Source organism: Ambystoma mexicanum, chromosome 12 (assembly GCF_040938575.1).
Source record: "Ambystoma mexicanum isolate Mex_15411 chromosome 12, UKY_AmexF1_1, whole genome shotgun sequence".
Classification (NCBI taxonomy): Eukaryota; Metazoa; Chordata; class Amphibia; order Caudata; family Ambystomatidae; genus Ambystoma; species Ambystoma mexicanum.
In genome coordinates, this window is record NC_090936.1 from 400,333,860 (window position 1) to 400,359,169 (window position 25,310).

Consider the following 25,310-nt stretch of genomic DNA (forward strand, 5'->3'; position numbering starts at 1 on the left):
GGCCAGAGGGACCGCGGCCGGAGGCTCCGGAGGATGGTACAGTACCGCCTGAGGAATCGGCTGGGGAGTCGGAGGCAGCAGCTGCACCGGGGCCAAGATGGTGTCCGTGAGGATAACCCCCATCCGAGGGGACTTCATGAGCCTGAGGAACCTCTCGAAGAACCCCTCTTCACTGGCTTGAGAGGTGGTAGTGGGTACTGACTGGGTTGACGGGGACTGCTGGAGCCGTAGTTTACCCTGCCCGTATGGACGCAGTGGTATGCTGCTCTCCGCATAAGGATAGGTTGTAGGCCACCTACCTGGTTGAGGCCAGTCCCATCTTGACACTCATTCTTCGCCGAACTCCTGGAATGGCGTTGGATGGGTGCCTGTCTGGCGCAGTGGCCATCTTGTCGAGCTACCTGCCATGTGCCTGCGACGTGTTGCCTGGCTCACTGTGCCCAGCCTCCTCCAGGACTCTTGTATGTGGATCATGAGGCCTACCCTGCTCCTCAGGCCTAGGCCCGTTAGGTGTGACGCCCTCGATCCGGGGGTCGATAGAGCTGCGTTTAAGCGCCCCCTTGGCTGCATTGCTGGTTCTAGGGCATAGCCCCTCGGTCATGAGGCCGGTACAAGGGCGGAGCCTCTCGAGTGACGATCTAGTACAAGAACCTTCTGGTCCCTCAACACTGCAACCGGGAGGATCCAAAGATACCTCAGCCCGAGGGTCAGTAGCTGAAGCAGCCTCAGTGCAAGTGCCGGTACAAGGACCTGAACGGTCCCTCCCATGCGGGAAAGTCCTTGGGAAGGAGTCTCCTTTTGCGGGGTGCGATGTAAAATAGCCCCTCCTTAGACCTGGCTCTGTGTTTCACAAAGTTCTTGAGGTCCTCTGAAGGAGACTTCTGGAATAGCTCCCTCCTCCTGGCTAGTCTGTTCTTCAGCGCTTTCGAAGACAGTGAGCCGCACGCTGAACAAGCTTGCCAACCGTGGTCTGGGCCAAGGCAACGCAGGCAGAGGGCATGGGGTCTGAAGTTGGGAAGAGCCTGTTGCAAGATGGACATCTGCTGAACCCTGTGGCAGTCAACATGCGCCGGGGAGGAGCATGGCGCCTCCGAGTACCTGAATGATAAAAAGACAAAAAAGACAGGAGGTATCTGCGCGTGGAATTACATGACCGAGCCAAACCTATGAGCACAGGTGAATTCCGCCTGTTCCCGTCGGCGCAGAAAAGGGGACTAAGATGTGGCGCCGGAGATCGAAGCCAGGCAGGGCATGCTCCCTGGACCGCGCGCCTCTAAATTTAAAGGGGACGAAGGTTTTTTTTTCTGGTGCAAAAGGTTCCGTCTCCCGACCCTTGGAAGGGACACCTATGCAGTATGGAGGAAAGGGGACAGGACGTTAGTGTTCCATATTGGTTGTATCCCTTTCCTATCAGCTTCTTGCCCAGTGTTTCCACTGTCTGGATCACAGTTCCCCTCTGGGGCAGAATACCTTTATGTTAATGCTAATTGGGTGCTTCACTGTAAGGGGACAGAGACGACTACCTCTCCATTTTTAAGTTAGTGTTCTACTCATTGTGATGCCACAGCACTGGTTTGTGACAGTCTGCAGTGGTTCACCACTGGTCGAGTATGTAGAGTAACTCCTTGGCACGAGAAGGCATTAGCAAGGTAGTGTTCCTGCTACTGGACTCATTGTGCACTTTAGTAGTCTTTGCATATCATAGGTTACACGCCATGCTTGAGCCCAGTATGGGAAGCGCAAACTGGATTCCCTTTGAGTTGCCTGTATAAGAGGAAGGGGGGGGCAGATTCATCATAACTTTGCCATTATGCATTCATGGGGGTCTATAACAGTCTCCCCTCTGTTGGGAATCATGGTTCGGAAGATATACAGCAGAGAGGTAAACGCTAGGACTATGATCCATATCTGCTTTATAAATGCAGCACGAGACATGAACTGTAGGGACTCTGGGAAATCCTCCATATGCTACTTCCAGGTAGCTCTTCACATTGAGGGGGTCTGGGGCCTGGACACGCCCACCCACTATCTCCCTGAAATGTTCTTCTGTGCAGCTGGCCCACAGATGTCGTTCTACCCACCCACCAGTGTTGGACAAGTTTTGCAATTTAGACCGAATGAGTAATATATTATTTCAGGCTGCACACATCTAATGTCAGCATAAACTGAACGTCTGCCTCCTCCATTTTGACAAGTCACGGTGGACATCTCATTATTGGAGTCGGGACTCCAACCCCCTTGGGTCTTGAAACCATTGCACTTCGTGACTTGATGGCAGTTCACAACCTCTACAACGTGTCTCGAACTGCTGGCGGCTTTACCTGTGACCCTCAGTTATGTTTAACAGTACATCATAGGAAAAAAGCAGATTTTCAAAAATTCAAACATCAACAGGATTATGTTAAATCAGGGTACCACTTACCAGTTATTAGCATAGTTTTTCCCTGACCCTGGTGGGAATTGAATTGTGCCAGTTCTACCACTCAGCTGAAGTCCCTCTTCGCTGCACCCTTCTGAAAAGAACAGAGGAAGTGTTGAGTAGGTGAGTGCGGGGCAAGGGGGCATCAGTCAAGCTGATTTAGAACAGTTAATTTGCATAGCTGCCATTTTTGTAATGCAGGACCTATGAAGTTACCTGGAATGCTTTGTGAATTCTTATGTTCTTCTGCATCACTTGGCAATGATTTTAAACATGAAAAGTGGAATCCTGAAATCTGCCCAAAAGCATTGCAGTGGCCAGTGAACACGACAGGCATCATGATGGAGCAACCTATTGCTGGTTCATTTTTTAAAATGTCCATACTAGGAAAGACTAAGGTTTGTGTATTTAACCCACACACTTGAGTAACAAGGGGAGTCAATCATACCCAGTGGCAGGAAAAGGTTAGTTTCGGCTCAGCTGTGGTTATATGCCATTTCCATTATCCAAACCTAATGCCTTGAATCATAGCAAGGTCATTAGCATTTGCGGATGAATGAAAACTTATGCTTAGCCATCCTGCACACATACCCCAATGCCTGCATTAGCTAAGTGTTTTAAATGGGATGGTTACAGTAGTCATTTTAATGCAGTAGAAACATTAGATTTCTGATATTCAAAATAGTCATATGTGGATTATATGGAACATTTTCTTGCCATGTAACTTATTCCTGAATAACGAGGCCTTCCGGTAGGCTGCATTACATTGCTTTTGGTATTGTACAGGCGCAGCTGCAGGCCTCTACAGATAATCCCCCCCCCTACATCCTGTACGTTGGAGGCCTGAGATTGTGCCATGCTTGACACCAGCAGTTGTAACCATACCACAGTGAATATTTGAAATAAAGATACCCCCTGAGAAAGCCCCATCAAATGAATTCCCGAAAAGATGACAATCTGAGGGAGGCACTCCCTGTAGAAATATGAAAATGAGAGGGGCACTGGCAACATCACAAGAGACAAACGGGACACTGAGAAGAATGGCTGAAAAGAATGCATGAACCTTATAGAAACGGATGACGAAGTAAAGAATTGAGTAAACTTTCATATACGAAAAGATTGCATGTGTGACTGTACTGCAGAAAATGCAAACCAGTCAAATGTACAGATGCTGCAACGCAAGTAGACCAAGTGAACTTAGAAGCTGGCTATACGTAGTGAATAGACTGCAGGCGGAGCTGCCATTGTACAGAAACTGGACATCATTGTCATGAATTTAGTGAGCCCAGGCCCATTAACAAAGGCTGAGAGCTGCAAGAATTCGCTGAGATCACCAACTTGAATGGCGAAGTTGTCTGGCCTGGTGTCAAAGCTAAAGGCAGCCTAGACTGGTTATTCTTGAAGGGGAAAATGTGAGAAGCTGAATCATCCCTTAAGTTGCAAAGAAAAACACCATGTGTGCCAAGTTGTCTTAATTTAAGACATTTAATTACTGCAAGATGGACCAAATCGTGGTCTCCTGTCATGTGAGCCAAGGATGGAAATAGCGTTGAGCTTGGAGTTCTACAACAAGGGATAGTGCATGCTTGCACTCCCTTACATTCCCAGAGACAGGAATACACTGCAAGGCCAAGTTCAAAGACAATCTTCATGGCAGAAGGCATGGATGAGATGTTGGGCTATTTGGGTGGGGAGGTAAAGTCAAGTCCACCTCCTGGCACCTGGGTATCCACTTACATGCTGCTAAGTGAACCAAATGTTAGACATGGCACGAGCATGCCAGGCATTTATAGAGGGCCATATAGTTTGAGAGCCAATGATAAACTGTACTTAATAGTGTAGAAGATTATTGGAGGTAGGCCTAAATTGTCCACATGACAGACATCCAATTATAATCCCTCCCCTTATAGAAAGTATACTTAGATGTTCGCCTTAAGCCTATCACAACTCTTCATAGGTTTTTCTCATTTGCCACCTAGTAGGATGCCATGCATGAATTTAGTGTATATAAATGTGTTTATGTAAAATTTATGAGAGCTGGAGAGAACGTCTGTTGATGTCTGTTGCAACTCCCTGTTTTAGACAATAAAACAGCAAAACTTTTCCATCTTCCTGAATTGGTTTGATTATTTGGTGTCAAGAGTTATTCTGCATCCCATCCACTGCATGCATGCTACCTAAAAAGCACTCTAAGCTCAGTATTTTCTGTCCAAAAAGGGAATTGTACCGATTTGGTGTCCCTTATATTAAAGGGAATCACATGCTCAAACATTATATAAAAAGTTTAACAGTTTCTTGCCCTAGATTGCTAGGTTGTAATGTTATGATCTGGCGTTCTTGAACTAGTATTATTCTTGTCTGTTAAAAAGAAGTGAATGAGCTCACTCATTTTGGGGTGGTAAAGTGCCCCTAAATAGAGGTCGCCCAAATATCAGACCATTATGGTGGCCAGTTCTTTCAATGATTTACAAAAAACAAACTCATGCTCAATGGTCAATTTCTACCAATGCAGTAAGTCTTTTGTAAAAAAATAGTTTAATTACATTTTTCAAGCTCAATCTAATTTCTTTTAAAAACAAGTAATATATTCAAATTCTATACATGAGTGCTACTGGTCTAATACACAATCTAAATACAAAAGATACATAGACTCAATACATACTGTCGAGAGGCAAATGAGTAATTCATGGCGTCATTCATGGCACCAGCCCCTCCCCCGCCTCTATCGCAAGAATGAAAAAAGTGCATCATGTATGGTGTCTGACCCTCCACCGGCTCTTGACCGCAAACACAAGAGACGCTATTCACTAAGGCAAACCTACCCACCATCTCCTGGAACAAATGGAGATGAAATTGCCAACTCAATATGAAATGAACATGCTGTAACCAAAAAATATGAGAAGTAACATCACTGTCAAACTGATAAACGTAGATACACTAGACATGAAGCAGAAATGCACTCACCAGGAAGAAACACAGAAATGTGGTCAACTGTGCCTTTAGACAAGATTACCTGCAACATATAGACACTAGAACCATTTCAATGGTTACGCTGAAACGCAAAATGAAGGAAACACAGAAAGCTTGCTTAAAATAGAATTGCAACAGTGACAAGTGGCCATTTTGGAGTAAATGGGCCGCAAAGCCAAGTTAGTGTGAATGGGAAGCATTGAAGAAACCTTGAAGCTGCAGGGAGATTAGACTTGCTTAAATAACTGAAAATACAGATTCGTGCAGGCCAGACATTACCTGCACAACACTTGCCAAGGTTACTGTGGAAAAGGGAGGTTTGGATAGCTCCGAAGAGAACACAAAGTAACTTCTAAGCCCAAGACATATTGCTCTTTGATTAGGTAAAGGAACAGACAGCCTTTAAATGCCAGCTGCCCATTAATTAAATGCTTAATATTGGATGAAATGAGGTTGCACAAGTCTCCAGTGGCCAAAGATGGTAAAGACATCCAAATTAATATGGGATAAAATTCTAATCAAATCTGAGCAGAATTCAAAACATGGTCTCCTCACACGCGACTTATAGTTTGATAACGGTGTCTATTCATCAACCCCAGACACTGATGGGCCTATGCCTTCATTACCCTCAAGCGGTCAGAACAAAGATGCCAGACAAGGCCAAGTTCAAAGCTAAAAGTCCTGGCTTGTGGACTAGGAAATCAGATGGTCTTATTGAATTGGTAGAAGCAGCTCCTTGATGTCTCCACCCTTACCACTATTTTTGCTTCTGTATTGTTTACCCGCCAAACCTTCAAGGTTGCTGAGACTAATGCCAGTCAATCACAACTCTTGAAATGACACTAACTGTTGCAGTAGCCAATTAATCATTGTTAAGATTTATTTTGTACTTTGGGTCGTCCAAGGTGGGGCCTTCACATAACCAACCAATTAAGACAATTCCCCGAACCAATCCCAAATCCCCATAGGTTTTTGTAACCAAGATTATGATGCGTCTATCGTGACATTTTTAGGATAAAACCAGACATTTTTCATTGGAGAGTTGAACAAGCTTTGAAAACCTTTAGGCTTATTGCTCTCCCTTCTTTATATGGATTGTTAATAAAGTAGAACTTTGCCATTTACCTTGAATATTTCCATCATTGGGCTCGGGATTTCCTGGCTCGTCTGTTTCGCTAGCACTGGGGTTTCCCAGTCTACCTGTACAATACAATAACAATTTATTAATATAAAATCTTACATTTCTACATCACAATGACCTATATCAAAATGACCCATATCGAAATACATTTTCATTCACATTAACAATAAAGCAACAGATTGTTTTTTTACTTCTTAACCAGCTTCTCACCTAAAGTGCACATTTCTCAAATACCACTTCTATCCATTTATTAGCTTGTTTTTACCAACAAACCCAACATGTATCGTTCCTTAAATATTTAATCAGGGGTACACAACCACTTGCAACTAGCAATTTCTGAGACCTGAACATGTACTACAAACCTTAGCTCTGTGTCACTTAGACAACACTGTTATGCATACCAAAATATACAAACATTGCTGCCCGCCCAACTGCAACTTCTCGCATATTGTCACATGTTTCAATTCCTTCAATCTCCATTTGATCTTCTAAACCATTGAGCCTCTTCCTACCCGTCTGGTCATCAGCCCCGAGAAGGCTTTTGCATAGCATGCATAGAAGGGTCCATTCAAAAGGTATCTTCTACACAGCCGTGTGTATTGGATGTCTGCTACCAGACCACAAAATGACTGTCCATATGAAACACTGGCTGCCTACTGGCTATATAGGAGAGGTCAATCTCTCATACTCAGTTTGCTGTGAAGAAACGAGCATTGTTCAATTGTGATCCTGGTTTCTAATTAAACAGATCACTGATCAATTGGTTGTCAATGCACGACAGAGCAGCCCATCTGCCAAGTTATGAAACCAAAACTAGTTTACGATTACCACAGCTTAGGCATATGTATGTATTGTGCTTGCAAAGGCTTGCACTAACAGACTGAACGTATGGTTTACTTTTTTGGCTAGTATTTTCTAAAGCGTATTAGCCATTCCAGTAAACCAATTACAAATGCAGTTGTTACAGCGCCTACATTTGTGCATATACACCCAGGTGCGACAGGGCAGGTGCTAGGACATTCCCAATTGTCAAGATGTTAAGGGGCAACTAGTCCTGTTGTAACAAGTTATCCCTGTACTTCAGGACAAATACACAGGCATCTTCTCAAATTGTGTTCAGCATTACATAGTGGCCCGTCCAATTTTAAGTATAAGCCATTCCCATTCAAGCAATACATGCATCGTCATTTAAAATTAGGCCACATGCCTCAACCCAGCTAAAATATTGCAAAAGGGCACTGATGCAATGCTGCATTTTCTACACTTTTGAGTAACTAAATGGCATCAATAAGCCCACCCCAGTTCATTAAGCATAGAACATAGCAGAGCTATGTAAATGCATGATTCATATGCTGCCATTGAGAGACCTTACATTTCACAAAATCAAATAGCTGTATAATCTATAAACTGAACCTCGTTATGGAAACATTCATGCATGAACAGCAAATACTTATCCATAATTCGTAGTTTGAGGAAAGAAAATGGGTCAATTACAATAATCTTTTAGGGGTTGGGGTCACATTTTCATAGATTGTAATATTTTCATTTTTAGTTTTGACACAAGGTGGTGCTTCAGCATAGCCAGCCTAGAATACAAAAGTATTATAAAAGTACAGCTAGGGGGGTATGGGGGGGCGGCATTTGAGGAGGTACACTGCTTGTAGAGGTTTAGTTTTTTTTTACCCACCCATTGACTGCCCCTCCCCAAAACACTTCCCCACTGGGATATCTGAGCTATCTATATCAAACAGTATCATCAAACTTTGGCCTGCCAGTGTTGCTTCTAAGCGGTCTGTGTGAATGGCTTAATTGCAGTTGCAAAATGGGCTACCATTGTAAAACGTGCCTGCAGCCCCATTTGTTCCTTGCACTGAAATCCTGCTAAATAGCACAGATCGATCCGACAGTTATCTGACGATCTCATTCTACTCACTCCTGACAAGGGTCAGTGAATTAGCTGTAAAGTCATGGGATTTCATTTGACTATTATACAAAGCAGATTTCATATCTTAAAAGATGCCAATACAGACGTTTTCTGAGTTCAGTAACCTGGTTTGATTTGTGCCAGCTGCACACCATCATTACATTTTATTGAGTGAATGTATTATTTACATCTACCCATTTATTAAGTCACCATCATTTTGTTTCTCAATAAATAAACAGTTTCCAATGAAATATCAAAATGGTCTTATTTCAACTCGGAACCATGTGTGTGATTCCCTTATCGCAGACACCTCCAGAACATTAATACATTGCATCGAAGATGGTGTCTCACGAGTCAATTTGCTTGAACTAAGACTACCTTAGAGTTAGTCCTAGAAATTCAAACATGTGAAAATAGCATTTTATATTATTTCATAAATATCAAAATACACTTCGACATATACACATTGGACAAAACCGGAAAAAAGGAATTGTGTACATCAGAACAGATGTGTAAAACAATGCATAAAAAGTGCAAATATGCATAAAGTGCAAAAAACGGATGTTTTACCATCAAATCTTCAACATCCTATGTTGTGAAATGAAATGCTGAATCTTGCAATGTTTTTTTTTTATTGCCCACATCCCAGTTCTAAAAATTGATCTTCATGGTTTTTTAAAAACCATTTTTTACCACCAAAACATTTTACAAAAAAAGCTTATGTCAACTGAAGGTTGTTCTGAGGTGCATACATCTCAATATTCCATATAGAACTTCCCTTGTTCTATTTTTGACAGGTGTACATGTAGAACTACCAATAAAGCTGATGTCGGTCTTTCAGGACCAGACTGTTCAAAAGAAGGTGCCTGATCTGTGTATTTTACATAGACCTTCTCCAAAAATCTTTAATTAGCTTCTCCCAAATTGCTAGATGAGAAACATCTCCATCCTCATTAGGAATGCTTGCAGAAGAACAAATCCTATGACACCTTTTTTATCCAGGAGAGTAAAGGCAGTAAGCACCTTTTTTCAATGCTCTAGTACCAGTGAGAACTCCGGCTACAGAGATCCTATAGAACAGGTGATCATTGACATAAGTTGTTCTCAATGGTACTAGAACATTGGAGAATTCTTTTTTTTTAAATAAAAAAAAAATGTTCAATGCCCTTCCTGGGCTGGATAAAAAAAACACCATAGTATTTGTTGTTCTGATAAGGATGGGGGCGTTTCTCATCTGGCAATTTAGGAGAAACTAACGAAATAAAGATTTTTGGAGAAGTTCTATGCAAAATACACAGATCAGGCACCTTCTTTTGAATAAAGTCTGGTCCTGAAGTTGGACATCAGTTCTATTGATAATTTTAGAAGTACACCTGTCAAAATTAGAACCAGGGGAGTTCCATATGGAATATTGAGGAGATGTATGCACTTCAAAACAACCTTCAGTTGACTTAAGAATGAGCTTTTGGTAAAATGCTATGATTAAAAAAAGTTTACAAAAATATGGTAAAATAATTAAGATCAGTTTTTAGAACGGGATGTGTGCAATAAAAGAAAAACTTTACATTATTCAATACTTAACGTAGAATGTTGGAGATGGTAAAACCTAGTTTTTTGCACTTTGCATATTTGCAAAACATCTGTTTTGAGTTATCAAATTTAATATGTTTATTCCAGTTTTGTCCGATGTGTGCAAGTCGTTAGTGTACGCAAACCTCAAAAATTACATTTGCAGCAACTGTTTTTCTTCAGTTTCCCCCTTTTGGGGACTATAGTGGGTTGCTGGAGGGGAAAATGGCTAAGGGCAGCACAATACAACACCCAGCCTAACCACTGGTTTGTATATTGAAGCAAATCAAAATGCTTTCGTGAAGAAAGTTTGAGCTCATGGATATTGCAGTCAGAGCTCAAATATTTAACTCTCATAAAGTGGCAAGGATGCAGGAATCTCCGAGCTCACAAGTTTCCCCATGGCCATCTGTGAGAAGGCCTCCAGGCCTGTGTTGGGATCTTGAGGGGGACACACACTGAGTACAGTTTGGATGCGTCCACCCATTGAACCCTCATGGCCATATTAGTCTGTATGACCACTCTAAACCACTACCTGCCCATCTAAATCACTCTTCCCCAGGTTCTCTCTGAAATAACTGTTCCTTTAAGGCTCAGATACTTCCAAGCAGGGTAGTGATATGTTTGCAACTGCAAACCAGCTCCTGGAATAATAAAAGGGTTTCACCCGAGCGTGCTTTTAAGCACTTGAATTTATAAACAAAGTGTATGCTTGCATCAGTTCATTTTCAGTTAATTATTGGCAAAGCCTATAATTGTGGCACTTGCATAGGCATTACATAGGCATTTGCAAAGCACCGTCATATTATACCCAGGTGGCAACACCATTTTCCAGCAGTTACCATCTCATGGGCAGATAGTATTATGACAGAGCCCGGGAAAAGGTCCCCCTTGCCCACAAATGCCAAAACAGTTGGCTTTGCCAATGCTTGTTTTCAGCACATTCACTCTTGGAGATAGGGCACAAATGTCAGCACAGCCTGGAAGACAGAAAAAGGAGTATTAAAACCCGTATAGGTTTTGGCAGTCATGTAAATTGCAGCCCCAAATGCTTCAATAAGGCAATCATATGCTTGGCATAGTTCTGCTATGATAAAGCAGAATGTCACATGTTCAGATGCTTCCACCACATGCATCAAATGCTCCCATAAGGCACTATATAAAACCTTCAGGCATGAACATTCTACAGTAAAAGGAGTCCTACCAATGCTCTTCTCCCCTGAAAGTCCATTGCATTTTTGTCTGGCATCATCAGTACAACCTTTAATGAAAATCACTTTCGACATCCTGGTTAAAACGGGTTACGAAACAACATATATGTATGTAGGTTTACAATGTCTGTTCTGTAACAACTTGCTTCTTCCTGCAGTTGCTAGGTTACATGAGCAAGGGTAGTAGGATGCAGTGGTTTGGACAAAGGAGGCGATAGGGAGGGAAAGCATGGACCTTGCATGGCATTTTGTGCAGATATGTGAGGATGGGGAAGCGCCGTGCACAGGGAGGGACAACACTCACTAGTGCAACTTTCGGAGGCCGGGTTCCCAAAGAAACACAGCGACTGAGATTAGCAGAGGAGAGACGAGGAGAAGGAGGAGGAGAAGAGGAAAGCCTCGAAGCGCTTCTGGAATTTGAGGAAGTCCTGCTTAAGACTAAGAGGAGGGGGGAGCTGAAAGTGATCGGCCTTCTGTTTAGCGAAGCGCTTTACACAGTTGGTGCCAGAGAACCGCAGAGATCTAAACGGAGAGCATTTAGTAAGAGAAAGTTGCAGATATAGCATGGCCTCAAACCCCAGACAGCCTTGTGGATGAAAGACACATTTGAATTTAATCCGTGCTGCAACCATGAGCCAGTGAAGAGTTTTTAGGGCATGAGAGATGTGGTTCATGGCCTTAAGGCCAAGGACAAGTCTCACTGTCCCGTTCTGGATTTAGTGGAGGGGTCGTAACGTGGAAGGTAGAATCCAGAGAAGGTTATTGCATTAGTACAGCCTAAAGAGACCCAGGGCTCTGGTGACATGGAGAATTCAGAAAAGGGAGAATTCCTTTGAGAAGGAAGAGTTGAAAGTAGTTCTTTTTCGCAATGTACTGAGTGGGAAAAATGAGTCCAAGATAACTCCAAGGCTACTGGCTTCAGAAGGAGCAGGGGGAGAGCCCATGCAAGTTGGCCAGAGTGAAGCAAAAGAAGAGGAAGCAGGGGTCCCAATGGGGATGATCTCAGTCTTGCTGGTATTAAGGCAGATATCATTGGAGGTATATCAGCGCTGGATGGCAGATAGGCAGTCAGGCATGACGAAAGGTGCAAAAGGGTCAGCAGGACATTTGAAAAAGGTGTGACCTGCATAGCACTGGCAGTTGGAAGAGAAAGGAAATCAGGAGTGCTAGCTGAGCAAGGTAAGTGCTGGAAAGACCAGGGGGAGATGTTTGAGCCCTGGGGGCCACCATATGTGAATCAGGAAGTAGGTGAAGAGAAGGTGCCCAAAATTACTTGGGCACTGGATTGGCTTACCTCCGTCCGAACTGACCGTCCCACTCCAAGATGCCAAGGGTATCATGTAGCCATTTTGTGAGGATGGAATGGGTAAGCATATGGAAGGCAGAGGAGAGAGTAGGACCACAGCTGAAGAGTTAGAGCCCAGAGAAGCGAGCAGTTCTTCTCAGGTGTTCAGGCGAGCAGTTTTGTTGCCTCTGGAAGCTCCGAATCCAGATCGATGGTCGTCGAGACCACCAACAAGTTCAGTGTGTGAGTTGTGGAAAGGCCAGCTTCTCTAGCAGTTTCCCCAAGGAAGGGGGTGATAGAAATAGGGCGGTAGTTGGATGGACAGGTAGGGTCTGCTGAAGGATTTTTCAGGGAGGCACACAAGGGAGTGTTGCAGGGATCAGCAAGTGCAGGGCCAAGAGTGTCAATGTTGGCCTTGATGGTTCTGGAGGACCAAGGGGAACCTGTTTGGAGGAGACCTTCATGGAGCGGACAACTGGTGACTTCAAGTGTGACATGGGAGAGGGAGGAAGAAGGGGGGAGATGGCCCATAGGAGGCAAAGAAGGAAGGGAGGGGTTGGGGAAGGGTAGCAAGGGTGCTCAGGATGTCCAGAGTTTGTGTTGAAGTGTGTGGCCAGTGTGTTGCAGAGGGCCTGGGACAGACGAGGGGAGGAGACTAGAAGGGTTGGTAAATTCCCTGCAGATTTCAAAGAGTTCAGCCATGTTGTTGGATGCACCCGATACCAGAGCGTGTATCTGGGCCCTTTTCCTAGTATGGATGGAGTCTATTGCCTTTGAAGCAGGTGGCAGGTCAGTTTGTCAGAGGGTGTGCCTGAGGTTAGCCGCTTCCACTCCACAGGTCTGCACTTATTTTTCAGGTCTGCAAGTTCAGAGTCATACCAGGTGTTATGATTGGAGGTATTTTTCAGGTGGATCCTCATGAGTGGGGCGAGAACGTCAAGGTTGTTGATAGTGGCCAAGTGGAGGTTGCTGAGAGCAAAGTGGGTGGTAGAGTGAGATGGGGGTGAGAGGTGGGAATGTAGGTAGATGCGAAGGAAGCAGCCAACACTTGTTTCATCGGACGGATGTACATGAACGAGGTTGGCAGGGCTTTTGGAGGGGCAGTCAAGGGGCCGAGGGGACCCAGGTGTGAGGAGAGAATGGTCTGACCAGGCAAGTGGAGTGACCAGAGAGGGGGAGAGGTCAGAATGGATGATGGCAACCAGAGTGTCCAGCCGAGTGGGTTGGCCCAGGCAGGAGAATGGAGTGGGATAGTGATGGGCAAAGGGTCAAGGAAGAGTGGATGTTGAAATCGCCCATGAGGAGATTAGGAGGTGGTTGAGAGTAGAGGAGCAGAAATCAGCCCATTCAGAAGGGAACAAAATGGTAGCGTCAGGAGGTCTGTAGATGGTAGCAATGGTCAGAGCGGAGGTGGGAGAGATTACCAGCTTGCAGACCAGGCTCTCAAAGGAGAGCTGGGTGGGTAAAACGGAAGAAAGGGAAGATTAAGGCAACCCCACTGCCAGCACAGTGAGGACGTGGCTTGGAGATGCTCTTGAAGCCATCAGGGAGTCAAGAGCAGTGACAGCAAAGGCATTGAGCCGTAAGAGCGAGAGTGTCGAGGTCAGTGTCTTCAAGAAGGAGGCAGATGTCGGCGGAGTGTTTGTTGGCTGAGCGGGCGTTCAGGAGTAGCCAGGTGAAGGTCGTCTCTGCCTTTGAAGGTTTTCTGAGGTGGAGTACAGGGACGTGGTACACCAGTCAGTCAGAGGAGAGGGACAGAATAGGTGGAGAGGCAGGTGAAAAAAGGAAGTAAATGAGAGAGGGCAGGTGCCGGTCAAAGAGGAGGTTGGATTGATAATTTTAATTTATTCCTCTGGGGGTGTTGTATGCGTTTTTTGGCCTGGTTTGCTTCTATGCTCTTTTCTAAATGCATTTGGAATGTGGCGAGAAGTATACTTTTCAAAATGTTGGCATGTGCATTTTACATTTAAGATCCGCTACTTAGTACATAAACACAACTGTACAAATGTTTACCATGTGTAGTGAATTAAAGGATGGATTACATTTGTATTCTTGCATCATTCCCTGTAGTATGATTGGATGTTGTACATTGACAGGAGGCATCTGCATGCGACTTGTACACATTTGTATTTCATAAATATTTAGCCACAAGCCATTGCAGCATACTGAAACATGGAATCGGCTAAAATAACCCCTCACTCTGTGTCCCAGGTGTTCCCATAGGCACACCCGAATACCTATAAAAGTATACACATACATAAGCCCTCATTAAAGGCAAACATGCAACCTTCTCCATGCCCCTTAGTGGTAAAATTGTGAAAGTTACCAACCAGAATCAGTGCTTTTTTGTGGATTTTATCAGTAACTAACAGATCCAACAATCAACGGTTGGTAGCACATGATGGTGGCACCAGTCCTACCCCCTCATCCTTTTGCCACAATCTGCAGTCAGTCATTCCAAACATTCAGGAATTCTATAGCAACCATCAGGAACAGGCACCATTGAAATCCCAAATTTTCCATTGTCTCAATCCTCTTATGTTGTGTACATATCCTGTATCCATTGCTCTCAGTTGCTTCACAGTCTTCCATCACCTCAGTATCAACTTTAGGGCCAACCTCAAAAGCCAGCAACTGAGGATGAGTGTCCAGGGTGGAATTGTCCTAGAATATTGGTCACCAAACCACACTCCAACTCCTCCTGTAGTACAGTGCTCATCACCAGTACCTACCTCCAAAGGTTGCAGACCTGGCTACACTCCAATAATTTGCTCCAGATTTCCCTACCTGGGTCTACATCCCCAGCAAGCCCAAGTTACCAATTCCTAACCACGCTCTCTGGCATCGCGCTTTTTCATTAATTTATTTAATGCACCTGCCCCCCTGCAACCCCTCACCCTCCCAATTCAGAAAATCAGTTACTGCACAGCTCTCCCCATTTCTCCACACTGATGTACCACCCCCAACACCAAAGACCATTCCATCAGCAACCTAGAGTAGCCTTTTTCAGGCCTTTGAAGAGCGGAAATTGGGCAGAGATCCTGTGGCCTTGTAGACCCAACCAGCAATATCGTCCATACCCTTTGATCTTGCCTTGCTTATTACAGTCATTGCAATCTGGTATTCGTCATAGGATCACTCTTGCATTCCTTTCTCTACCAATCTTTTGAAATCGACCCAGATCAAGCCACCTTATTGCTGTCAGGTACCACGTGCCCCAGAAAAACATCTTTCTAGATCATTATCTGGTTAAGCCAAATCTAGGACATACTTGTGGAATATGGGTCATAGCACAATCTGACAACAGTCACAATGGTTTACTTGGGAGGAAACTTCCTTCAACACATTGAAAAATTACATAAAATTGGCCATTTCAAATTTTTGTCAAATACATGTTCCTTGTACATTAACAGAAAGGAAAAGTCATAAAATGATCCTTATCAAAATTAAATATTTGATCGCAATTTACCCATGACATTTAAAGCAGTCCTCAAGTAGGAAAGCAGAGTCCAGGTAAAAACTGGGGTATTTGCCAATAAAAAATACATTGCAAGTCTGCACTGACTAAAATTGTAGTTGTGAAGAGGTAATGACGTGCATTTGCAGATGCCAACTTACGCCTTACAAAAACCGGAAATGCCACAGATCCTTCTGGGCACCATTACAAAATTCACAAACATTGCTACAGGTTGTACTCAAAAGGTGTTCATTATGAAGCAAGGCCCTCGCTTAGCAAAAGTAAATTCAATCAGGCTCTTATTACCAAACGGCGATCTCTTGCAAAAATGTATATAGCCTATGCAGTTATGCATTCGGTTGCTCGACACTGTATGGAGGAGATTGGCTGGCTTACCTAGTTCCTTAGTTTCTCTGGGCATAAGAACAGTCTCCAACTTCTTTTTCATATAACATAACAGCCCGGGAAATAAGGCCCCAAAGGGTTAAAAGATAGTACCCACCATCAGACTTTTTTAATATGGTTTAACCAGGGTATGGTCAGTGAATCAGGTTCAGAAACCATATGTCATATGTTCTAATGTAAGTTCGACCTCCAGAAAAAGCAAGTCAAGATCTGAGAGGGCAGCAGAAAATTAGCTGACGAACTTTGCAAACCCAGGAGTTGAATATATATTTTTCTGCTGTTCTTGTACATACGTCTAGTTAACATGACACCCTGCCCCCCCACTCACCATGCCATATTTTGTGGTTGCCTTAACGTTGGACATGCATTCAATAGAATCTCTAAAGAACGTTTGAACGTCCTTGCAAAGCAGAAGACACCAGCTGTAGTCTATCATATTACACATGTGCTTATTGCAATAGTCATTCCCCATAAAGGACAAAGTGGAAGTAATGTCAAGAGAATTATAAACTTTTAGCATGTCCATATGTTTGGCCATCAATGAAGGGACAGATGTCCACCTGACACAAAGGTTATCCTGACAAAATACTGCAGACTTCAAAACATTTATTTCCAGATCCAAGTCCTCCATAATGTCCGATATATCCAGCAATTTTAGTGTGCAAGGTGTCCACGCAATATTTACTGCATCGTCAGCATAGGCCAGGATTTGAGGAGAAAGTTTGCCAAAGTACAATAAATCTGCCTCTCAATTTTACCATAATATGAACAAGTTACTTACCAACTGGTAACGTTCTTTCGACTGGCTGTCCCTCCAACGCATTCCACATATTTGACATGTAATGTCCACAGCTGTGCACTTCGGAAACTTTTTCGGCAGAGGGCGTCCTGCATTGATGGCATCTGGTCCATGTCCCTCGAAGGCCTCCATCGAGGACGATGTCACAGGATGTTATAAATAGGAAGCACGGCATCCGTAGCTTCAGTATACGTTTTTTCCCCCCGAACATATGACACCAGTCTGATGCCTGCTGGACTGCATTTAGCCTTGCTGAAATGGAAGCTGCAATCACATAGGAAATTCTCCTGAGGGGCAGGCTGGGAGAGCTATGTGGAATGCGTTGGAGGAACAGCCAGTCGAAAGAACGTTACCAGATGGTAAATAACTTTCTTCGAATGGATTGTGTCCAACGCATTCCACATCTTTGACAGACTCCCAAAGCAGTACCATTAAATGGAGGATGGAAAAGAATTTAGAATACCCAATTAGATTGTGGAATAAAGAACTGCCTTCCCAAAGGCCATATACTGACCATGGATTGTATCCAGGGAATAATGTTTTACAAATGTATGGAGTGAAGCCCAAGTAGCGGCATCATAAATATTCTAAATAGGAACACCCCGCTGGAAGGCGGTGGAAGTAGCCATGCCCCTAGTGGAATGAGCTCTCAACCCTTCAGGAGGGTCCTTACCCGCCAACCGGTAACACTCGGTAATGGTAAGGACAATCCACCTGGACAAGATATGTTTGGTGGCCCAATCGGTGTCCAGCATATCCTACAAAGAGTTGATTGTCCACTCTGACCCTGGACATCCTAGAAATGTAAAAGCTAAGAGCTCTCCTATGATCTAACTGATGGAGACGCTCCTCTTCCTTACCGAGAGGAGGAAGGTAGAAAGATGGAAGAACCACCTTCTGACTCAAATGATATTCAGAGACTACCTTAGGTAGAAAAGGACGTACTCTCAGTACAACCCTGCCCTTGTGAAACACAGTAAAAGGTGACTTAGCTGAAAGTGCCTGCAATTCACTCACTCTGCGAGCGGAAGTAACCGCAAGCAAGAACAGTCTTTAAGGACAGTAATCTCAAAGGACAAGAGTGCAAGGGTTCAAACAGAGCACCCATGAGAAATCTCAAAACCAAATAACAAAACGGCACCTGGAAAGGGTATGGCGGGAATACATTAGTCCTTTAAGAAACTGAGAAATCAAAGAAATCTTAAAGAGCATTCTTCAGACGAGCGCTTAAAGATACAGCGCCGCCAGGTAACCTTTTATGGTACCCACTTGAAGGCCCCTGTGGGCCAAACACAGCAAGAAAGACAAAACCATAGGAATGGAGCACTGAAAAGGATCAAAACTGATCCCTGCACCAGTCGCAGAACTAACGCCAATGGTACAGGGATTTTGTAGAAGGCCACCTGGCCGAAAGCAACACCTCCATCACATCATCCGGGAGGTCCCAATCCTTATACCTCAACCTTTCAGATACCAAGCGTGAAGGTCGACAGTCTTGACCTTTGGATGGAGAACCTGGCCCCGCCCCCCTTCAAGCACAAAAGTAGATCCTTTCCTTGGGGAAGACGGCATGGAGGGCAGATGGACATTTCCAAAAGGTCCGGGTACCACGCTCTCCTGGCCCAACCCGGAGCAATGAGGATCATCTGGGAACCGAACCTCTGCAACACTTGAGGAATGATGGGGACTGGAGGAAACACGTACAGCATTGGGAATGACCGATCCACCACGAACATGTCTCCCAAGGCTCCACTTGGAGGAAATTTCCTTGAGCCTAACCTCTCGCACTTCCGGTTGACACTGGTGGTGAAGAGATCCACTTGCGGGGTTCCCCAAAGGTCGAAGATCTCCAGAAGGACTTCCTGAGCCAACTCCCACTCGTGAGAGACTGTTCTGCCTGCTCAGAGCGTCCGCCGCCGCATTTTCGTCACCGGCCAGATGAACTGCAGAGATCAAAATTTCATGCTGGATGGCCCAGAACCAGAGTTGCATTGCTTCTCTGCACGATGGGAGTGACCCTGCCCCCCCCCCCCTTTTGTGTTCAGGTAATGCATGGCCACTGTGTTGTCCGTCATGACCAGGACACTTTCCCCGTACCGAGGGCAGAAAAGCCTTCAGGGCTAGCCTGATGGCTCTCAGCTCTAACAGATTGATGTAGAGTCTGGACTCCGACGGAGACCAACGACCGCTGGTGGTCAAGTTGTTGGCATGAGCGCTCCATCCTGTGATGGAAGCATCCATCACTAGTCACCTCCGGCCACGATTGCCGAAATGGTTCCCCCTTCATCATGTTCCCTTCTTTCACCCACCACAGAAGGTCCTGTGAGACAGAGCGCGGGATGGGAACACTATCAGTCATCTTGCCAGAGAAGAATTGTGACCACTGCATCTTGAGGACCCATTGCAGGGATCTCATCCGCAGCCTGGCCTCTGGCACCAGAAAAATGCAGGAAGCCCTGAGGCCAAGCAACCTTAAGAACTCGAAAGCTGGGAGACTCTGGGCATGTTGAAACTGGTCTACCATCTGCACAATGTGATGAGCCCTTACTTTGGGAGGCGAACACTTCCGCAAGGACGTGTCCAACACAGCCCGATGTACTGGAGCTGTTGGAAAGGTGTCAGGTGAGACTTCTTTAAATTCAGAGAAGCTCAGCCTGTGGAGGGTGCGGCAGGTGACACCGAGATGATCCAAAGCTAGCTCAGAACGCTCCTGGATCAGCCAGTCATCCAGGTAGGGGTAGATGTGAATCCCCTCGGCTGAGGTACGCTGCCACCACCACCATGAGCTTGGTGAAGACCCTCGGGCAGAGCTCAATCCGAACAGCAGGACCCGAAACTGAAAGTGCAAGTTGCCAGCCGCAAACTTCAGGTATTTCGTGTGCGTGAGATGGATAGGCACATGGAGGTATGCATTCTTGAGGTCCAGAGACACCGACCAATTCTGAAGTTGAAGGGCCTGGAGGACTTGAGAAAGAGTGACCATCTTGAACTTGTCCTTCCTGAGAAGTTTGTTCAACCAACAAGTCCATGATGGGTCTCAATCCCCTGTCTTTCTTTGGGATAAAAAAATAAGGGGAATACCAAACCTTGTTCCACTCCGCTACAGGCACCAGTTCTATGGCACTTCTCTAGTAGGGACAAGATTTCCAGCGCAAGGAGCGGATCTGGACTTCAAAGAGTGTTTCCCCGGTGGATTGTCGTGAGGCCGCTGAAGGAAGGGAAGGCAGTAGCCATGGGTCAAGGTAGCCAGAACCCACGCATCTCAAGTAATGGCATGCCATTCTTTGATATGCTTAGACAGTCTGCCCCCAACCGGCGAACCATGGGACATGGCCTCACGACTGTTTGGAAGTGGCTGTGGCAGTGCCTGAAGGCAAAGAGGCAGCTGCCTGAGCGGCTTTGGCACCACAATTTCCCCAACCACCACAGGTACTTTTTCGCTGGCCCCTTTGACTGGCAGCCCCTCTCAATCTACCAAAGGAGGAGTAGAAATGAAAGGAACTGCCCCACCACTGCTATCCCCTAGGACGAAAAGGCGGAGGTAGATGCACCGCGGCGCTTAAAGACTTCGCCGCAACTTTTGAGGTATGCAACCTCTCAAGGCTCTCGTCAACCTTGCTGCCAAATAAATGTGCGCTATCAAAGGGCATCTTCAGAAGCCGGGCTTGCACATCCGGAGCAAACCCAGACTTCTGCAACCACGCAAATCTGCGCAAAACGGTGCTTGCAGCCATGGACTGGCTCACACTATCAGCCATATGCAAACCCGACTGAAGAGCCTCACACATGGCATCCTTGCCATCCTGCACAACAGCAAGGAAACTATCCCTTTCTTTCCCCTCGGGAATATGCTCATCCGCAAAAGCAACACAAGACCACAGAGTGTGTAAACCTTGCCAAGGCACATGTCGAGTTGGACATCCAAGACACTATCAGCGAGAGGCAGGTTTTGATCCTCTGGACAATTGGTTGATTTTGATGTATAGCTGTGTGTTGTCGGTGTATTGGTGGATGTGGAAGTTGTGTGTGGCTAGGACTCCTCCCAGCAGCTCCATGTATAGATTGAAGATTACTGGGGAGAGGCTGGAACCCTACAGGAGTGCCCAGGTGAGGGGAAGCATTGGCAATTTAGAGGAGTCCATCTGAACAAACTGCTTGTGGCTGTGTGCTGGACAATCCAATGAACAACCCTTGCATGCAGCATTTGAAGACCTCCCTGAGATTTCCTACCTCGCCATTCGGGTTTACTGCCAATTCCTCGACTTCTGTCAATCTTTCCTTAATCTTGCCTTTTTCCAGTACTGAAAGCTTGTTCAATTTGGACAGTGAGTGTATAATTGAGGGTGATCTTGGATTCTGGCATTGTCACATATGATATTTCCGATTTCATTGCTCAGGTAATACTGTGATACTTCTGATATTAGGTTATGATCTACATGTCATTCACCCTGAAGTGGAAGCTATAACCCCCGTCTGTGGGGTGGTCAACCTTCCATAAGCACATGAGCTTGACCTGTCCACGCAAGTCTTTCAAGGACCTTCACCCCCCCCAGAGGCGTTGCTAGGGGGGGCTAATGGGGCTATAGCCCCTGGTCTTTTGGTTGTAGCCCCGGATAGAATCTCAGGAGCTACAACCAAAAGGCTAGCTAGCCCCTAGTCCCAACAGTTAGGACATTGGTGTAGCCCCGGGTCTTTTCCAGACCCATCAACATCCCTGACCCGCCCAACCAATCCCCGCCATCTGACCACGTTTCTCAAGATCAGCAAATCCCCTGCTCCTGTCCAACACAGGGTCCAAAACCTCATTAAGGTCAGCTCCCAACAGACTCCTATTTTACCTGTAGGTGTTGAGCCAAGTTGCCAGAAAAGTCACTAGACCCCTGCTGAAGAGGCAGACATGTTGCATACAAGTCTCCTGAATCCTCAGCCACAATTGGGTCATCTTGGGAGACTACCATGATAATCAAGTCCCTACATATCAAGATGGCTAGACCCAGTTGTGTGCCGAAACATGCCTGGCCTACCCAACCTATACTGAGTTTGAGACTGCCCTTTTGTTGGGTGGGTCTCTGGTATCAGGAGCTCTTCAGCCCAAAGTTTGCCCAGATAAGTTAGGATCCAGGTAACAATCTGGGGTGCACATACTATGGGAAAATAGAAATTTGCCATTAAAACGTGAACAGGCTCAATAGCCTGGTTAAGGGAACAAAGGCCCTCACTTATCTGGGGACTTGTTCATTTTTTATTTTACAGGTCGAATTTACAACAGAGCTACACTTGCCTTATGCATAGCGTAATAACTGCTTAGACCTTGGCCTGTCCCACGCTTTACCTTCATATGTAGCGACTAAAAGATGCCAATTCTTTCTAGAGTTTCATTCCATTTCAATTTTTCAGTAAGCGTGTGGTGCGTGCAATTTGTCTTTTGACTTTATAATTTGCAGAAAACTTCTCAGCACCACAGAAAATGTTGGCGATTCACATACCGAGTTTAGGTCGCCATGTGTTCATGTTCTAAATACTGAAGGTCTTTTTTTAGATGTTTGAAAATGCTGTGCATCGCAGTGGGTGAACTGCTGTAGAAGAGGAAATAATTGAATGCGAGTTATTTCACCAATATGTACTTGAAAATACGCGTACAATGTATACTTATTTTATGAAATGCACACATGGCTGTAAGGTGCCGACTGCAAAACACAGTTCATGTGTTCCTTTCATGAGCAATTATACTTTTGGTACTGGTTTATTCATTATGTGTAGCAAAAATGCAACTAGTACCGCAGATAAAAATACAAAAACACCTGATAAAATCACCTGCCAACTCACAGAAATTACGAAATAGTAAAATTACATAAAAGCTAAAAATGCACATCCGAAGAAACACATTTGAAGACCTAAAAGATGCAAACTTCATGCTGTGCCTCGCCCTCCATTTACAGAAAATAAAATCTAATCACTAGGGCCTTCCCCCTCACACCAAACTCTCCATACGTAAAGAGCGAATAGGTCACACGCAGGTCTCCTTGAGCAGCTTAACTGATTGCTGTAAAACACTCTGGATGGTTCCATAGATTGTTGTCCAGTTGGGTTACAAAAAGCTTGGACCCAAGTTAAGCACTTAAATTGCTAGCCATTATTGGCCATTAATTTCACCTTCGAAATTGAATTTAATATCTCGATTTCAGGTTTTTGAAATCTGACATTTCAATAATTGTGATGAATTTGGCAAACTGAGCTTGGCGTTTTGCCATGATTCCTTCGGTAAAACGTACATCTTTTTTGAACGAGTCATCTGTAATTTGTTTTAGTTTCAATTGTTAGTCATTACACTGAATAATCTGTGCACATTCTGTTTTGGGAATGTTTGTCAAAGGCAGACGATGGGGCGGAATGGTGCGTCCATAGTTGTGAATGCATTCGGTATATTTTGCATCATTCAATTACTCCGGAAAAAAACAAGGACGTTTATTCAGTAGATTTATTGCAGATTTTAGGCATGAATTTTATTTACAAAATAGCTTTCATCTGTAATGTTGATTTTTTTTTCCAAGGTTTCCAAGCAGATGTGTCCATTTGCCATACCTAGTTTTAGCAAGTAATGCCTTTAAATTTAAAAGCAGATGCTTGTGAATGCAGGTTCTTCAAGATCATGAGCACTTGGGCTAAACATAGGAGTTTATGAAGATTTTCTTAGTTCCATGTTGAAGTAGATCGGTTTTTGTGTTGTATATACTCTTTTATTCCATTTTAGGGGGGGGGGGAACAGGTGGCTTATAGGAAACAACTTAGAAAGTATACTTCTATGGACATGAGCGGCACTGCTCTGAAGGTGAGCCTTAAGTGGGAACTGGACTTGCATAGGGAACTGGGGAATGGACCTGAACATTAAAACAAAGTTCCTTGCTAGAAGCGTATACAGACTAGACCCGTGCGCTTGCAGTATAGATTGTGTTGGACCCCTTCCAAAGATACATTTTTCTGGTACAGAAGGCAACTTTGAAGTTTTTCTAAAATGTGTTTAATGTCGAGCACTATTTTTCCCCCAAGATCCAAACTATCCCCAAACAGTATGCAGTATATTTACAAGGCCTCTTCCTGGTTTTGGTGATACAGTAGGAGAGAACTTTTTTCAGATGTGCAAGTGTGGTTACCTTCACGCAGTGTAGCCGAGCATTCCAGGAAATGCATCCTTACACTTATGCACTCATCAGGTCTGTGGTGGGACGTTGCCCAACACCGCAGGGCAGGTCTCGAGGCGTTTGCCATTTGCCTGTGTGGTGAGTGGTTGTGTCAGTGTTGATGGGGGGAGATTTATTGGTCATGGTTAGTTGTTGAAGTGACATTCATGTGAGCTGTGAATCTGTCTTTGGCACATCTGTACAAAACGTAACCAGGTGATGCTTAGAGAAACATCCTGATTTTAGTTTGTGGCAGATTTAGCAAATGACTTGATTCAGACATCACATGCTCAGCGTGCAACCTCAACAACGTCCCATACACAACAAAGCCCCGGGCATGTAGTTCTGATCAGACCTCTGGGCATGAACCCTGAAGTGTTTGTGGATGTCGTAATGCTGGATAGGACATTTACATAGATTGTAATATAGCAAGGCTGTCGGGAAAGATGCTCGATTTGGGTGATCAATCTTTGCATTGTCAGATGGAGTAGAAGTGGGGGCTGGTTGCAATTTGGCAGTCATGGGCTCCATTTAAAGTCATAGGAAGCTGGGCTTGGAGTGGATTACCACGTTACCATGACAGTGTGCTGTCTCGTGAGAATCTAACAAAGAGGCAACATGCTCAATTGTATTTCGTTTCCTGTCATTTGCAAGTTCTGCTGAAGGTCAATTTGGCACCAGAATCCTGGTGTGCCTCGGATGCCTTCCACTGCAGCAACCGTTGAACCTCCGCTTCTTTGTCTTGGTGCTTGCAATACTGACAACAATGATCTAGACGGAGATATAAAGGCCCGAGTGCGAGTTCTTTATGCCATTTTAGTTCTAGAACTTGTTATTGGGGGATGGGGTTGCTTTTGAGCTGAAATGTAATGCTGCTATGTTCATAGTGTAAAGCTGATATTTCTGAACATGCATGCATACAATACACTTTTTTGGCCACTGTTTTAAGTCA

At 44.7% G+C, this 25,310-nt stretch overlaps 1 protein-coding gene across 1 annotated transcript in view; it reads right to left on the reverse strand.

Annotated features, from left to right (window-relative positions):
* Positions 1-25,310, reverse strand: part of OVCH1 (ovochymase 1) — a 1,424,491-nt gene that overhangs the window by 808,157 nt on the left and 591,024 nt on the right. The window contains exons 9-10 of the mRNA XM_069628530.1: positions 6,515-6,589; positions 2,423-2,513 (exon numbers count right to left, since the gene is read on the reverse strand). Coding sequence (XP_069484631.1) covers positions 2,423-2,513; positions 6,515-6,589 — 166 coding nt within the window. The remainder of the gene's footprint in view (positions 1-2,422; positions 2,514-6,514; positions 6,590-25,310) is intronic.